This window comes from Oreochromis niloticus, linkage group LG13 (genome assembly GCF_001858045.2).
Source record: "Oreochromis niloticus isolate F11D_XX linkage group LG13, O_niloticus_UMD_NMBU, whole genome shotgun sequence".
NCBI classification, from domain to species: Eukaryota; Metazoa; Chordata; class Actinopteri; order Cichliformes; family Cichlidae; genus Oreochromis; species Oreochromis niloticus.
Window position 1 is genome coordinate 9,465,214 of NC_031978.2, and position 16,886 is coordinate 9,482,099.

Genomic DNA, 16,886 nt, shown 5'->3' on the forward strand with positions numbered 1-16,886 from the left:
AATGAAGAGGACTTTCTTCTTCCAGTCTTTCTGCCAGTCACACTGCAGTTCCCATACCAAAGTGTGATGCAGCAGTTCAGAATGCCCAAACAGTTTTTATCGAGACCCAACAGCGCCTCCATTAAACTGGGTTCTCAGTTGCTTTATTTACCAACCTCTACACCTTTGGAGACAGAGCCTTCATTGTGGCAGCGGCTACCGTATGAATTCTCATCTGAGCTCAGCTTTGTCCCTTCACATAATTTTTCAAAACCTTTTCAAACAGGTCTTCAACCTCTAGCCTGTTTTTAAATTTTTGACTTTTTTATTTCATCGTAGTTGATGATGCAATGATGCCCACTACTGTTGTATCATCAGTCGTGTTTCAGCAAAGTATGGAGCAATGGACAGAGGACACAGCCCCATGTGACCCCTGTGTTCAGTTTGATGTCTTACTGTAAGCATTTACTGATTGCACGGTATCCCAACTGTAAGGGCTCCAGAGAGGGTGGGAGGCTGGCTTTGATAAGATCCATGACTAGTTGGATGAATCTTTTCACATTAGCTGTATACAACCGCAGCACCTGCAGGTTTTCTTCTCTGGTGTATGTTTCAGGGCCTTAAACCTCCCATAGAACTCGTTCAGCCTGTTTTGGTGGGAGGGTTGCGTCCTCCACTTGAGGTATTATTTTACACCCCGAATCTCCTGCTACATGGGCCCAGTGTCCCTGGAATCACAGAATTTGCTTTCAATTTTTCTTGTGTATGCCAACTTAGTCTTCTTGATGGCTCAGTAGAGGTCAGTTTTTGCCGACCTGAGCACTACTTTTCCCCCCGATCAAAAGGCAGCATCCTTAATTCTCAGCTCTTTGGGCTCTCTGATGTCTTCCATATCTTCTGATGACATCAGAAGAAGGGTTTGTTGACTGTGACAACACACATACACTTGGAGCATACATGCTCCAATCAGTACTTGTAAAAAAGTCCTGAAGTGCTGTAGTTGTATCTGGCCAGGATGCAACTACTGATCTGATCGGATTTGCCTTACTGCGTTTCAGTAATGTTCTCTATGCTGGAAAAAGCATAACAGAAATGTGATCCGAGGGGCTGCTTTGTAGGCCTCTTTGATGTTTGTATACACCATGTTAAATGTGTTATTGCGCCTGGTTGGAAAGTAGACATGCTATTGGAATTTGGACAGAAAAGTTAAAGTTTAAGTATTTGAAATCTCCAGCAACCACCATGAAACTGTCTGGATGAACAGTCTCTAGCTCACTGATGGCACTGTACAGCTGCCACAGGATGTCCTGGGTGGTGACTGTGAATTACTATAGCTGGTAGAAGGGTTGGCATTTCGCTATCATATCTTTCAAAAGAAAATGAGTTGTGACAATTCCACTGTTGCTGCACCACATATAATGTAATGTATACACACAGCCCTCCACCTCGGGTGTTACTGGTGCTTAGAGAAGGCTGTTAGTCTGTCCAGCAGGAATGCTACATCAGAAATGTTGCTACGGAGTTAGGTTTTGGTCAAAACAAAAACAAAACAGTGTCTCACTCCCTGCTGTGTGTGTACTGGCAGCCACAGATAATCCATCTTATTCTCTAAGGAATGAACATAGACGAGTAAGACTGATGAGACTGATGGTCTGTTTTGGTTAGCTCGGACGCTCTCTTCATTCACTTGTGTGTCTGTGCACACTGCTTCATGTACATCATACCCCACACAGCTCTGTTAGACCAGCTCGGGGATCTCAGCTTGTCTTCAAACACAAAGTCTCCCACAGACTTCTCAAGGTTGCGCCTTATATTCAGCAGCATCTCTCGGTCATTCCTTAATATGTGACACTCGTGATGCTCAAGACAAACACAAAAAATATGATGCTGTGTATTTTCCTCTTAAGTGAACAGTAATTCCACTGTACTTGTTATTCTCAAACTAATGTGTCATTATAAGCTAAGAAAAACAGACTAGTGGACATATACAGCACCTGTACTGGGAGGCTAATTGTCAGTTGCTGTGGCTCAAATGTTTTTGGGTAATGACAGAGATCCATATTCTTTCACTTCATATTTACAATACACTAAAATTCCAAACTTTTTTTCTGTAATGAATACAGTAACACAAAACCCTCAGCATCCAAGGTACCAAGTACAAATACATTTTGATCACTAATTCTTCAAAGTGAGCTGGTGATCATATGCCATTATTGGCACTTTATTTATAATTGCCATTTCAAGTAGCAATCTTTGTCTTAAATTATTAACTAGAAGTGTCTGCAATTTTAACTTATTTAATTAGCTTTATATTCTTCAACTGTTTTAGCACCATTACTAACTGGAAAATACTTCCATTAGTTCCCCTGTTATCTCATTATCCCTGTCGCTCTGTCTTTCACACGCCACCCTCATCTCTTTTCTTTTCTTTGTCTTTACGGTCTGTGCCAGTAATTGAGATTCACCGTCGAGAAAGAACTCACTGCTGGTATCAAAGGGTGAGGCGTCAGACAGAATGGCCTTGATCATATTTTTCACGGGGGAACAGTTATCCATGCTGTTGCCTTCCATTATTGTGCACTGCATTGTGGGTCTACACCAACCCGTTGGTCATTTGTTCCCCTCAGTTGGGTTGCTGCATGGAGCTTATAGCTCACTTGCACAAACAGCCATGCAAATGTCTGCCAAGAGCACTTTCATCAAACTTGTACTCCACAAGCAAGGGGCACAATTTAGAACTGTGGTGCCCTGCGTGTTCATGTAGCAACAGAGTAAAGTCTAGGGCAACCAAAAGGCAGCCTGCTTTTTTTCTTTTTAATTACTGCAGTATACAAAAGCCACCTGTTAGTAACAAAGCATTCACCAGGAATAAATTCCTAGCAGACTACTTTGTTAGCTAGCTGTAGCACACAAAACAGATTAAATTAAATTAGCTGAGAATATCACCTGCCTCTTCAGTCTATGCAGATGCTTTCATTGTTCTTACACCTTAGAACCACTGTTAACACCACACTGTCTGCCCATAGCTTTTAAACTGCAGGGAAAATATAGCTGGTTCACTTCCGCCTAACTACCAAATAGACAACAATGGTCATCTAACATTTCTGTTTTTCCCCTTTAATGGTGCAGTATTTCCTGTAATAAGTCCAACATTTTGTTGACCTATCAGTCCACCCTGACCTTCACCATATAAGGATTCTGCGGCTTAAAATTACAGCTATGTCACCCCACTTCCTTTTTTGACCCAGCCAGAGCTCGACGGGTCGCAATAAGCTGTGTCTGTAAATAACCATGTGTATTTTTTATACTAACAGTCACTTCAGATATGACGGCAGTTTGCTCAGAAAGTCTCTAAAAATAAATTTTATTCTCACTCTTTCAATGTTCGCTTTTTAGCTAACTTGAATTTACAATATAGTGATTGGCGCACACACATAAACACACACAGTTGCACCAATGCTAATTTAATGAACTCTGTTACCAGCTTACAATAAGTCACATGTGAGATGAGGATGACCTGGCAGTATCCTCGTTAGCTACACTCCTTCTGTGTGAGCGTATCTGTAAATGAACCTGTCAGAGGTTGAATGTTGCAGGGTAAGATGCTGCTTCTTGTCAAAGCTACTGTCCGCACAATTTATCATTTGGATTTCTTCCCCCGTTGCCCTTCTCTGTGCTCCTTTGAAGCTAATTCAATAAATACCGCTGAATATGCTTTTAAGTCAGGACAGCTACACAGAAATATTACTAAAGCATTTAAATATGCATTGAATTCAGCTTTTTACATAATTAGATTCCAAATTGCTTACTTTGAAATTTTTTGATAGTGTATATTTGAATGAAAACAGACCTAAAATATGAGGATAATATACGCTGTGCTATATGTATTTTTGTTGCGAAACATTTTATACCTCCAACTTCAGCTGTCCTACTTTTTAAATTCTTTTTCATCTCCAGCTCTCATAATTAAAATCTCTAATTTGTATTCACCCTTTTCTCTGTCTGATTCTAAATTTTTTTCCTCCGATTTCCTTCCGATTTGGCTTCGTTTCAAGGGGGCTTCAGTAAACTGTGAAAGTAAACCAACAAGGACCACATTGCTAATTCAGGTAGCAATACTGACAGTATGACGCAGCTCTCGAGTTAATTGTGCTCTGTGGCATATTCAGTGGGAACGTATGAGCCCATGAGGTACAGTTAGTACAGGTTATTGCTCTCTGTCCCGCTAGCAAGAAGCCACAATTTGTACTTCTGAAAATGTAGAAAGATTATACTGTCAACTTTGCCTGCAAGAAAAGAGAATTATTATTATTATTTCACTTTATTGTTCTTTCCTATCTTCCATAATGGACTGCAAATACCAATGCCTGACTTGCCAGTTACAAGTTCGAATTTTATGCGACCTTTTCCAGATGTGTCTCTGATTTTTTTTTAAGAAAACCTTTTAAATCTAAAAATCTAAGCTCTAAGCTGTTTTCACACATACATTGTGCCCATTTTCAAGACATTATACAGTGTCCAACTTACCCAGATTGGACATCAAACTAATCTTTACTTTACAAGCTCCTAATAGCAATTTCCTTAATCCCTGATTGATACCATTTGAGTGTGAGTAGTAGAACTTCCTGCATGGTTTACTTAAGCCTTACATGTATATCCAGTTGTGAATGTGAAGATAGGGCAGCTACATAGAAATATAGTTGTAAAAAAAATCTGACTAGGGAAACATTTTGTCTGGTACATGTGAGAAGGGGCGACTTCAAATAATTTCCAAATCTGATTTTTCTGATACTGTTTGGAGTTCATGTGTGAAATTATCAAAAGAAGGCCACAAAGGAGCAGCTGAGAGGCATACACTTCACCAACCCCGATGTACTTTTATTGTTATATCAGATAACAATGATTTGGGGCTCCATATAGTACGACACACCATAACAATTAGATTAGACTCAGTGATTACAGCATGACCATATTTGATACTCAACTATCCAACAAGAGTTGTTGTTGGATAGTTGAGTAGCTTATTGTAGAGATCAAATAAAGAAGCAGGGTCTGAACTTGTTTATTTATTATGACTAGCATATAAAGCTTTTGTATCAGCATAAAATTGATCCAGGTAAATCATCAGTCCAAATTCTAGGTAAAAATATGTGGTCCAACACCATGTACAGATGCTAGCTTCAAATGTACATCCTGGCAAGGAACATTCAGTTTCTGAACTTAAAATGGTGCTAAATTTCACTCAGTCTACGTGTGTTTCTTTCTGAATTTTCTCCACAGTATTGTCTTTCGTTTAGGAATTGTGTCTGCCTCTTTGTCTGGGTGAAACATCTGTCAAAACGTGTCTGACAGGAGGTAGCATGTGTTCGGTGTGCATGTGGGATTTCACACCTTGTCATGTTTGATGGAGCCCCTACTTTAACAGAAGTGATAGAAGGTGACTTGGAGTGGAAGGAGAGAGTAGAAAGGTTGAGTAAGGGGCAAAGATGAAGAAAAGAAAGAACAATCAGAGAGAAGAGGGAATTTTTGTCATGTTTAATTGATTCAAGATTAATTGGAGAAGGTAGAAGAAAAAGGAAAGGCAAGAAGAGAAAAACAAAGAGGAGGAGCAGAAGGGAGACGCTTCTGTGCTTTGTGAAGGAGGAGATATGCAGATGGAAGGAGGAAGAAGACAGGAAGGAGACAAGAGAAGACAGGGCCTCTGACAGGATTAAACAGTACAGCAGGGGACAAGACGGAGGAAGAAGCAGTTGTTATACTGTCACAGTTCTGAAGAGTGTCACAGATGGAGGCACAAAAGCAGATGGACAAGAAGAACTTTTAAAGACTTGACACAGTTTTACCAGGTCCATTACACGAGATTAAGGAAAAGAAAGGGAAAAAAGAAAGAAATGCAAATAAAGATGAAGAGTGTGGGGATATAGATAAGAAAGAATATCATATGGAACAATGAAAGTAACGTAATGAAAGTAAGAACTGGAGTTTATGTTTTTTTTTCTTTTCTTTTCAGAGCTTTGTTAGAGTGACAAGCCATGTTAGTCACTACAGTTAGGTACTTGTTTTTGTTTAGAGTTGAAGGATGTCTGGATAGTGTATCTGAGAGAATCAGACTCCTGAAGTGCTGTGTGCTGTCATTAAGGCTGAGCTAGATGCTGGGTTAAATGCTACCGCTTATTGTCTCCCCAGCAACACTTCCTAGTTCCTCCTGGGGGATCCCAATGCATTCTTATGCCAGGTGAGAAGTAATATCTTTCCAGCAGGTTATGGATCTACATCAGGGTCTCCTTCTAGTTCAGGGAAAAATCTCCCAGAGGAGATGCCCAGCAAGGATCCTAACCACCACAACTGACTCCTTTTCACACAGAGGAGCAGTGACTCTTATCTGAGCTCCCTCCAGATGTCTCCTAACTCTATCTCTAAGGGTTAGCCCAGTCGCCATATGGAGGAAAATCATCCTGGCCACTTTACCCAGATCTCGTGACCATAGTTGAGGCCTGAAATGTAAACGGACTGGTAAATGGAAAGCTTCGCCTTTTGGATCAAAGTCAAGCTCAGCTGCAATCCTGACAGATCAGCTGACCTCAGAGCCAGCCCAGGCATACATGGCTCAGCTGTTACCCTTCTACACATCCAACTGGCAAATCACATACAGGGCACTCTCTTTATCCTGCTGCTCTACAGTTCACCTACATCCCAGCAGATCATACACTTTCTGACTTAATCACTGTCTCTTTAAAGTTCTTACAGCACATATTCTTGCTGGGTGTTGTTTTCTTTAGTAATTGCATAAGCTGTACAATACTGATTTCAAAAATTTACAATCGCTCTTATAAATAATCTTAACTTCTACAGATTTAATTAGAGTAGTAATGAGAAACTGAATGATTGGAAGAGCCTAAAATTTAATTAACCTAACTTACTCTTCCATTTTAAACAATCTAGCACTGAATAAGGAGAAAAAAAAAATAATAATCAGTGTCCTCATTCAATAACATAAACAAAACAACACAAGCATTAATGTGAAATGATCATTAATCATTGCATATGTGAAATTTACTTAGAATTGCATATTGCTGTATTGCTTGGTGATTTTGCAGAGTTAATGACTTTTGCAGAGTGGGTTTGTACATTATGGATATGTAATGTACATACTAATAAACAAACAGAATATGGAGAGATACATAGAAACATGTACATAAACATATTGACTGGCATGATGAAGAGTATCATGTATCCAATTAGTTGATGCGGTTTTGACACATGCACCATCTTAATCAATGCTGGAATTATTGATATGCACTATTGTATAACTAAACACTCAAAAATACTGATGCACACAAACGGGGGCTGAAAAAGGACATAAGGAAAAGGAGTATGAGCGGGGATGACATTGCTGTCAGACAAAATGTGTCACATATATTCATGCACATAATGTATCTCTATGCATGTGTTGGCACGCTACAATGCACATATGTTTACCTCTGCATTAGTATAAATTGTATCTGTCTGTGCATGTTTGATACTGTGTACATGCTTGCATGTTTTAGGACATGGGGTCATTATTACTTTCTGCAGGGCATGTGTGTTTTCAGCCTTTTTCCTCTCAGCAATATTCCTTCCTCATGCCGCACTTTTTTCCCAATTTGAAATATTTAGCTTCATGGGTTGTGGTGAACTATCTAGTGCTTGAGGTTCCTCGGGACAAAATTTGAATGATGCCGTATCTGAGGGTCATCCAGAAACTTCATAAATTCCATGCAAATTCAATTGAGTTTACCCTCAGAAAAAACCCCCCCAACTATGTGCATAAGAGATGTGATCACTCAAAACATCTTCTGTGGGAGTCCAAGATCCATTTAATTTATTTAATGAGAGAAACCAACACTTCACATCTGCAACAATACTGTCACCCAATTTGATATCTGCCTCCACATGCAAACAATAAATATCCAGCTGCACCTGCACAAACATGCCAAAGCTGAACAAGTACTCATATCTTCTCTCCAAAAGTTGTTGAAAGGGAGGTGGAGGAAACTAGTACCAGAGGAGGATAAAGTAATCGACAAAAACACATTGAAAGCCATCTTTTGTCAATGTGCAACGGTTCTATTAAGTAAAAGCAGACTTGGGTTGAAAAATAAGTGAAATTTAAGGCAGCTGAATGTTGAATCATTGACACATGAACTTAAGATGCCTTCAAAATACTGTAGCCAAGCTACAGTTGTGGTGAACTGATGAGGTTTAAGCTGAAATCTGAGGTGGAGTAATACTATTGTTATTGGCTAAACATTGCTCTTTAAGGCATCTGTGCATAATCAGTCATAAAGTATCTGGATATGCACAGACTTAGGCTAACTAAATCTTGTGCGTCACGTAAAGAAAATAAAGACCTGGTTCATGCAGTGATATCGCTCTCATTTCATCCTCCTCATCACTACTGAGTTGATCACAACAGAAAACTTAGCAAACAAACCAGGTATGCAGCATTCTGTGCTTCTGAATACCTGAATAACAAGAACAGCATAACAAGAAAATATTTCATGGACTCCTATGATTATATTTTATGTACTCTGCTTAATGTCCTAAAAAAGCCTTGTTATCAATATCTCTTCTATTTCCAGTAAAGTCAAGTGACTACAAGAAATTACTGAACTACACAGTTCCCCTCTGTTTTCTTTCCATAATATGTAGCTCCTTATATCAGTGCAACAGATGTCAAATCAGTTGCCTGTTTAGACAGTATATGAATTCTGTGAACCTAATTTCCTTTAAGCAAAACACAGGTAAATGAAACGGCCGCATCAAAAGACAAGAATATCAGCCTTTTATCTTTGGTTCAGAATAAAAGAACAAAAGATGAAACGGGACCTTGCTCGAAGAAAAGCTGACTATATTCTCTCAGTCATAAAACCTTGTATGTCGGAGCTGCTTTCTGGGATTCATATCTGATGGCACAATTCGCAAATTAATCAACACTGGAGAGTGAATGTGCCTCTTTTGGACAGTGCTCAGCAGCTGTCTCAGGGGTAGGACACTTAAAAGCCAATTTAAAATATGTTGGATTGTGCCAAAACGCTCTGAGAAAACCAATTCTACATTCCACAGTCTCTCTGCAGTACTTTGTACTAATTTACTGAGTTTACAATAATAATAATAATTTACTGAAATTGCAACCTCAGTAAATACTAATTGGAAATTAAGAATACAAAACAACATAGTCCCATGTTTTCACAGATTCACAGGTCCTCGGAGTTCTGTGATTTTAACTTTTCTAATTCAACTCAATTCCATTTTATTTATACAGTGCCAAATAACAACAAAAGTCACCTCAAGGCGCTTTATATTTTAAGGCAGACCCTACAATAATACATACAGAGAAAAATCCAACAATGATATGACCCCCTATGAGCAAGCACTTTGGCGACAGTGGACAGGAAGAAACCTCAGGCAGAACCAGACTCAGACTCAGACTCATCTGCTGCAACCAGAGATTTTTAATTTGAAAATCCTAGTTCATCCTTAGTTATCGTGTTCACAAGAGTTTCAGAAAATCAGAATCTGACCTTGGTCAAGGTCACCATTAATCAAGCTTGCCTGAGACTCAACACTCTGTTAAATGGTAAATGGACTGGTTCTTATATAGCACTTTTCTAGTCTATCTGAGCAGTCAATGAACTTTTATTTGCCTTAACTTGCCTGATTCGAGGATATTTAGCATCCAGACTGGAGGGAATAGGACCACCAACCCTCTGAATAGCAGATGCCCTGCTCTACCACCTAAGCTACAGCTATCAGTCTTTCAGGCTGAATAAAAGTCTGAACCCAGACTTTATTTCAGACATTTATTTCTACATCCACATACGCTGAATTTGGAGCTCCTCCTCTAGCGTCCTCCTAAAATAAATCAGAGAATCATGATTAGCTGATGGCAGCTGTGCCAGCCAATTTCCCCTGGTACTGCCCCTGAACCCGCTACTGCATCCCTCCCGTGCAGTTGAGCCACACACACCACATCCCACCACCATACTAACATTTTTTGGAGATTTTAGGATTTCTGTCTGCCTGCCTGTCCAGTGGAGTCATGCCTTTTATATATGAGGGGTAAAAACCCCTGTAGCTCAGCTATGAAATTACAGACCACTCAAAAGGTGGTGACTGCTGAGGTGCATGGGGCATAATAGTCATAATAGTCACAAATGCCCTAGTGATTCAATAACTCAATAACCAGCAAAACCAACCTCTGCCATTAACATCAGCTCAAAAAATGTGTGCCGGGAGCTTCGCGGCATGGGTTTCCAGGGCAGAACAACCCTGTAGAGGTAATGTGTAAGTGGTCCTATGTCTTTGAACAGTGCAATGCCGTTTTTACCAAATACAGAACATTTTTAAATGTTCAAATTCTTGAAAGAGTAGCTGTCAAACAGCTAAAAGATCACAGTACAGAAACAGCTTTAGTGAAGGTTACAAATGATCTTCTTATGGCCTCTGACAGAGACTCAGTGCAGCGTTCGATACTATCGGCCATAATATTCTATTAGAACGATTAGCGCATGCTGTAGGTATTACAGGTACTAGGCTGCAGTATTTTGTATCATATCTATCTAATCGACTCCAATTTGTTCACATAAATGGAGAGTTAATTATGGTGTTCCACAGGGTTCAGTGCTAGGACCAATTCTATTTACATTATAAATGCTTCCCTTAGGCAGTATCAACAGAAGGCATAGCATACATTTTCACTGCTATGCAGATGACACACAACTTTATCTGTCCATGAAGCCAGATAACACACAACAATTAGTTAAACTGCAGGAATGTCTTAAAGACATACAGACCTGGATGGCATCTAATTTTCTGCTTCTAAATTCAGATAAAACTGAGGTTATTGTACTGGCCTAGAACACATCTTAGAAATATGGTATCTAACCAGATCTAACCTTACCCTGGATGGCATTACCTCCAGTAACACTGTGAGGAACCTTGGAGTGATTTTTGACCAGCTTATGTCCTTCCATGCACATATTAAACAAATATGTAGGACTGCTTTCTTCCATTTGCGCAATATCTCTAAAATTAGAAATATCCTGTCTCAGAGTGATGCTGAAAAATAGTTCATGCATTTATTACTTCTAGTCTGGACTACTGTAATTCATGGTTCCATAAAAGAGGGGCCTGAAAACTAAAGGCTCTGCTGGACAAAGAACAAACATCAGCATCTGCATAGAACTGATAAAAGTCGATTATCACTGCTGATGAAAGCTGTGCCTCACCACTCTTCAGCAGAAAAGCCTGCAGTTTCCATGCCTGAAGAAATGATTTCAGAAGTGCAAGCATTTGAATGCTTGTTTCTTTTGACATTCACAGGGTTGTGCACCATGCTCTTAATTTGTCCCTGAGGGTCGGACTGTCAATCCAAATGTACCAGGAGGAAGAAGAAGCCTAGAAGTGGAATATAGCTGCAAAAACACAGCGAGTAAATCAGGTCCACTTTTTGTTTTTCATAGATAGAAAAGTTTTATGTAAGCCTGCAACATAAGAATTATAATTTAAAGACGTATTTCTAGAGATATTTTTTTTGTGTCTAATCTCATCAAATATTGCTTTTCTAATACAAAGGATATAAAAATATTTAGTATATTTGTTCATTACTAAACAGCAGTCTAAGCAGAGACACCCAGACTTCCCTCTCCCCGGCCACTGCTTCAAACTCACCAAGCTTGAGGAGGTGCTTGAACACAGAGGCATTATAATTGCAGACCAAGCGAGTCGAGGGATATAACCTCTCTCTTTGAGGTATGCTCTGAGCCTTCCTCCTACTGTGACATGCTCAAAAACTTCACTTAAGAGGTTTCTAGGAGTCTGTCAATCTCCCACCACTCCCCTCATTCTCCAACAAGATCCCAAGATATACTTAAATTCCTCCACTTGGGGTAGCAGCTAGGTCCTGACAAGAAACATAACTGAGAACTATGGGCTCATACTTGGAGGTGCTAGTTTTTATTCCCACCACTTGACACTTGACTCCAAACCACTTCTCCAGTGACAGTTGGAGGCAACCACCTGATGAAAAATCAGAACCACATCGTCTACAAAAAGCAGAGACAAGAACAAGTGGAAAACATCTGCCACTTGGCTATTCCTAGAAATTATATCCATAAAAATTATGACTGACATTGGTGAAAAAGGGTAGCTGTGGCTGAATGACCCAAAAAAGAGGACAGATACATGCGCTCCCAAAGTACCCCCTACTGGATCCCCTGTGGGACACAGTCGAATGCCGTCTCCATAAAACACACGCAACCTTGAAATACCTTTGGGAGGATAGAAAATTGGTCAAATGTTCTATGACCAAGACAAAAACCATACTGTTGCTAATGCAAGAATGCAGTGATATGTGTACGTGGCTATATGCATACAGAACATGCACAAATAAACAACAGGATGGACAAACACACAAAAAAGGGGTTAATGCCATAAAGAGATGTGCAGAGCTCATTTAGTACAGACAACCAGCACATCAGATCATAAAACACACTCATTAAACACACAAACAGTGTGTGTTTGCGTGTTCCTGTGTATCCCGGAGGTGTGGTTGATCTCCTGACTGTGATAATGTGATATGCAGCCCTTGTCTCTGATCCCCTCATCACTATAAACACTGCTGATGCCTGGTAAACACATGTTGCCATTAGCACACTGATATGGTTGCTCTGTGTGAGTGTGTAAAACAGAGAGAGAAAGAACTACTTTTAATGAGTGTACCCAAAAGAGCTGAAGTACATTTAAGGTCATAAAACTTTTTTTAGACAACATGTAAACAGAAAACTGAGGATATATCTCAAACTCCTTAACAGTATGTGATTTATCAATCTCTGTAGTGTGTGTCAAAATAACAATATATATAAAATGGAACATTTCTCACTTAAAAAAAACAACAACTTTACAATAAATTACTTTGTAATAAAACCTCATATGAGATAATGGATAAACACACTGGAGATAGGTTCAGCAAGTGATTAAGGGCAAACATTTTGATCACTGGCTTAACTGCACCAGATTGCTTAACAATGATGTGTGAAACATTGAAGCATTCCTCCTCCTGGAAGAGTAAAGGCTTGATATGACTCAAATACGACTAAATTAAACTTTAGGAAGCAGCTTTTGTCTGTGGAATATTTAATTTTCTAGAATGTAGAAAAGCTACAAAGTTCTTTGTAAAAAGTGGCTCTGTGGAATGTCAACATGTCATGAGCAAAAGAAGAACAGCCCTGTGTCACTGTGGGTTTTTCCACCCATTAATATGTTATCAGCACAGTGAATGGCTATTATCAGTCATTATGATTCCCATAGATATGGGCCAATAGTTTTGCTCTTCCATCTACTAGCAGGCCCATTATAATCAGAGAAGTCCTGCGTCAGTTATGTGTATTTATGTAATTGTTAACCCCACAAGTAACAGTCTCTCAGGTACTGCTTCTATATGTTTTTTTTTAACCCAGTGATCCATAATCCAGCTGTACGAGAACATTTTGAATCAAGCAGTGACATTTTCAAACGCCAACAGAAAACATATCTCACAAAGCTCTTGGCTGGATGACGGGGGGAAGCAAAGTAGATAAGAGAAAAAGGAAAGGAGAAGAAAGGAGAGGACAGGTGTGATTCCCGCTCAGTTTGCTCTACTGTAAACACATCTGAAGTGAAGCAGAGGAGGAGTAAAAAGAATAAGAATGAAAAAAAATAGAGGAGGAAAAACACAGAAGTCCAGAAGGGAGCAGCACAACTGATCTGTGTGTGCTCAGGCTGAATCCCAAATCAACAGACCTGCTAAATCAAGAGCAAACACAAGGGTGCTGCTCTGTGTCACTTCAGAAATATGCTATAAGTGCAACTGATGCTTTGATTTTATGTTTTATTGTGTTGCCAGCTTTAAAGTGCCAGTTCTTCCTTCTAACTGCAAAGTGCTCTTGTCTCAAATATCTTATCAGGGTTTACATAAAATAAATATGATAAAAAAGACTAAAACAAAGCTGGCTCGCTGACTCTGTAGTCTCTTTTCTTTGCTTCCATGTTTGGAGATTTGTGTAATCAGCTATGCTGGCAGTGTGCACAGATGCAAAGGCTCACCCAGTTAGAAAGGGAAATCATGGAAAATCATGTTGTGTTTGCCTACAGTGACAGAACAAGGCTTCTCTCGTGCTTCTCTCATGCACTGATAACCTGATGATAAAATATATATTTTCCCTGGATATTGTTTTGAGTTTTTTTTAATATGCAAAATATATTATTTTTTAATAATGTATGGTCCTTATATATGAGCTATATTAGACCATGCCCTGCAGTGATTAGTCACCTTAATTAAAAGTTATGTCAAAATTTAAACAGCTACTTTAATTATCAAACAACTGTTTCCTGTGGCGCAAACTTTTCAGATGTTAAGATTTACCGCTTTTCCTTGTCATATTTAAAAGTAAATTTTAAATATTTAGGCTTTGGGTTGGTGGTTGGAAAAAGCAAATCAGAAATCCTAAGATAAATTCCAACATTTCAAGAACACTGCCAAATAAATTTAACAGAGACAGCCAAATGCTCCCTCCAGAAATCATATTTTTTACTCAGTGTTTCTGGAGCTTTTTCACAACCACCCACAACTGCTTTATATTTTTCCAGTTGGAAGTAACTCCATCATTTCCCAATACATAGCACTGTAATAGAACAGCGTAAAAATGAGCTTTAATTTTTGTCAATTATACGTTCTGAACATTTGAAAACTTGCTCAGATTGAGTATATTGCACGGAATTACTATAGTTATTCTTTGCGCAGAGATAATGGTAACATTAACAGCCCATTCAGCAACTACAGTAACAAAAGAGAACTGCATTTTAAGAATGAATGAGGAACTTATTTCTGGTGATGGTCTGTTGAATCAGGATTCATGAAAGTGCATTCTCAGTGCTCATTAGTCATCACACCTGTCTGTTCCTTCCTGTTTCGTCTCCACTGGGGGGGTTCAAGCAGAATGTAGAAGGAGGATTGCTTATTGTACTCCTCCCGGTCTAAGATCCTAACGGTTATGGTCTTCCTGTATGGGACAACACACGTACACATACATAGAGGGAGGTGGTAAATGCATGCATGATAAACAAACATCATGGCAAGGTATATACACAAAAGGCACACACAGACATGCACACAGACAAAGGTGTAGTGGATGTGGTGAGATGAGATGACCTACAGTCTGCCGCATGTTCGCTGTCATATTTAGGACACAACAGCAGGAGAACAATAAATCCCCTCCTGTGTGCCTCCATGTGTTAAGAACATGCGGCCTCTGCAGTGCGGCGGACACTCTGGGGTCAAGGTTTCACTATTCGCTGGATCACGAGGCTCACCCTCTTCCTGACCTTTGGTGTCATTGCTCTCCACCAGGCGAGGCTCCCCAATCTCTATGTAGAACGTTTTGTTCTTCTCATACTCCTCGTCGTCAATTATTTTCACCTTGATGGTTTTGCTGAAGAGAAGGAGGGGGAGGAGGAAAGGGGAGGGAAGAGGGGGAAAAAGGAGGAGAGAAGAAGAGAAGGCAGAAAAGTGAGGAAAGGACAGGCTGGAAACTGGAAAACCAAGAGGAAACAGAAACAAGCAGTACTTGACTTTCCCACAGACACACGTCCAGTTATCAGGTTACATAATATTTTCACATGGACGGATCTGAAGGCTGTTCTTTTGCTTTTAAAACTATGGAAAGTTTGCATATTTCCTCTGGATGTCAGACTAATCTTACATTATTATGTTATTGGAGCAGCTCACATCCGTCTGGAATGATCAAACTGATATACTCTTTACTCTGCCAGCCTGATCAAAGCTCAGTTCAATCTTTCAATCCACCATGATATCAGGCCCCTTCAGTATAGAGAAAAACAATCTGGAATGCTACCGGCTAAACGAACTGTGGCAGCGGCTGGAGAGTTTATCAACTCTACTAGTCAGTTTGGTGAGTGAGCAATCGTGAGACATGATGATGAATTTGTCAAATGCAATCAGTCAACTTTTGGGATGCAACGTTGACAATGCACTTTTTATTTCCATCTCATGCCAATTTACATTAAAGAAGTATTCCCCTTAAACCTTGATGACAGTGGGAAACTTAAGCAAACTTAAGAATTTAATTTCCATCAAAATATGTTGTATCAGATGTTAAAGGCTAGGATATCGAGCCTACATAAAATTGAGAATGCTACAGGCATATGCCATAGCAGACAAGCATTTGTGGTTCTAGCTCTATTTAAAGTGTAGAAATTCCGCACTTAGACATATCTGAGGCACTAGAACAGAAAGATCTCTGCAGCATTAATCATCACCTTCAATTAACGCTTTCAACAAGATGAGGTCAAGATTAGCTGTGCCTTGCAATTTAAGACAAGAGAAACTGGCTAGAAATTAGTACAGTGTGAACAACAAACATGCTGACACGCCACGACTAAAATAGCACGAGCAAAATAACCATCTTTCTCTCTCAAAGTCTCAAAGTTCTGCAATTGGCTGAGATTTAACACAAAAACCACCACCGTGAGTTTTATTCCACTGTTGGTCTCCATCTAAATTACAAGCAACACATCGATAAATCAGCCGGCAAATTGTAACAGTGTTTTGTCGAAGAACAAAGACAAGGCAGGGATTTCTTTCTTTGAAAATAGATTTCCACCAATAAAGTGGTCCAGCAATTCTGGAGAGAGTGTGTGTATCTGTGTATTTATTGTGGGAGTTGGCCTTGATCGCATTTGGCATGGCAGCTAATATTCCAGGTCACAGTGCTACAGAGTGGGGTGCGGTGAATGTAGCATTTGTGTGCTGTGTGACTGAGTGCCTCTGGACATATGCTTATGAGTGTGTTTATCTTGTGTTTCCAGTC

At 39.6% G+C, this 16,886-nt stretch overlaps 1 protein-coding gene across 3 annotated transcripts in view; it reads right to left on the reverse strand.

The window, feature by feature from the left end:
• slc8a1b (solute carrier family 8 member 1b) overlaps positions 1–16,886 on the reverse strand; it is a 134,416-nt gene that overhangs the window by 31,249 nt on the left and 86,281 nt on the right. Inside the window, exon 5 of one of the 3 annotated variants that reach the window (XM_013268467.3) lies at positions 14,950–15,059. In XM_013268467.3, coding sequence (XP_013123921.1) covers positions 14,950–15,059 — 110 coding nt within the window. Of the gene's footprint in view, positions 1–14,949; positions 15,060–15,369; positions 15,489–16,886 lie in introns of all 3 variants that reach the window. The other 2 variants (XM_019366839.2, XM_019366840.2) reach the window with 2 other exon arrangements.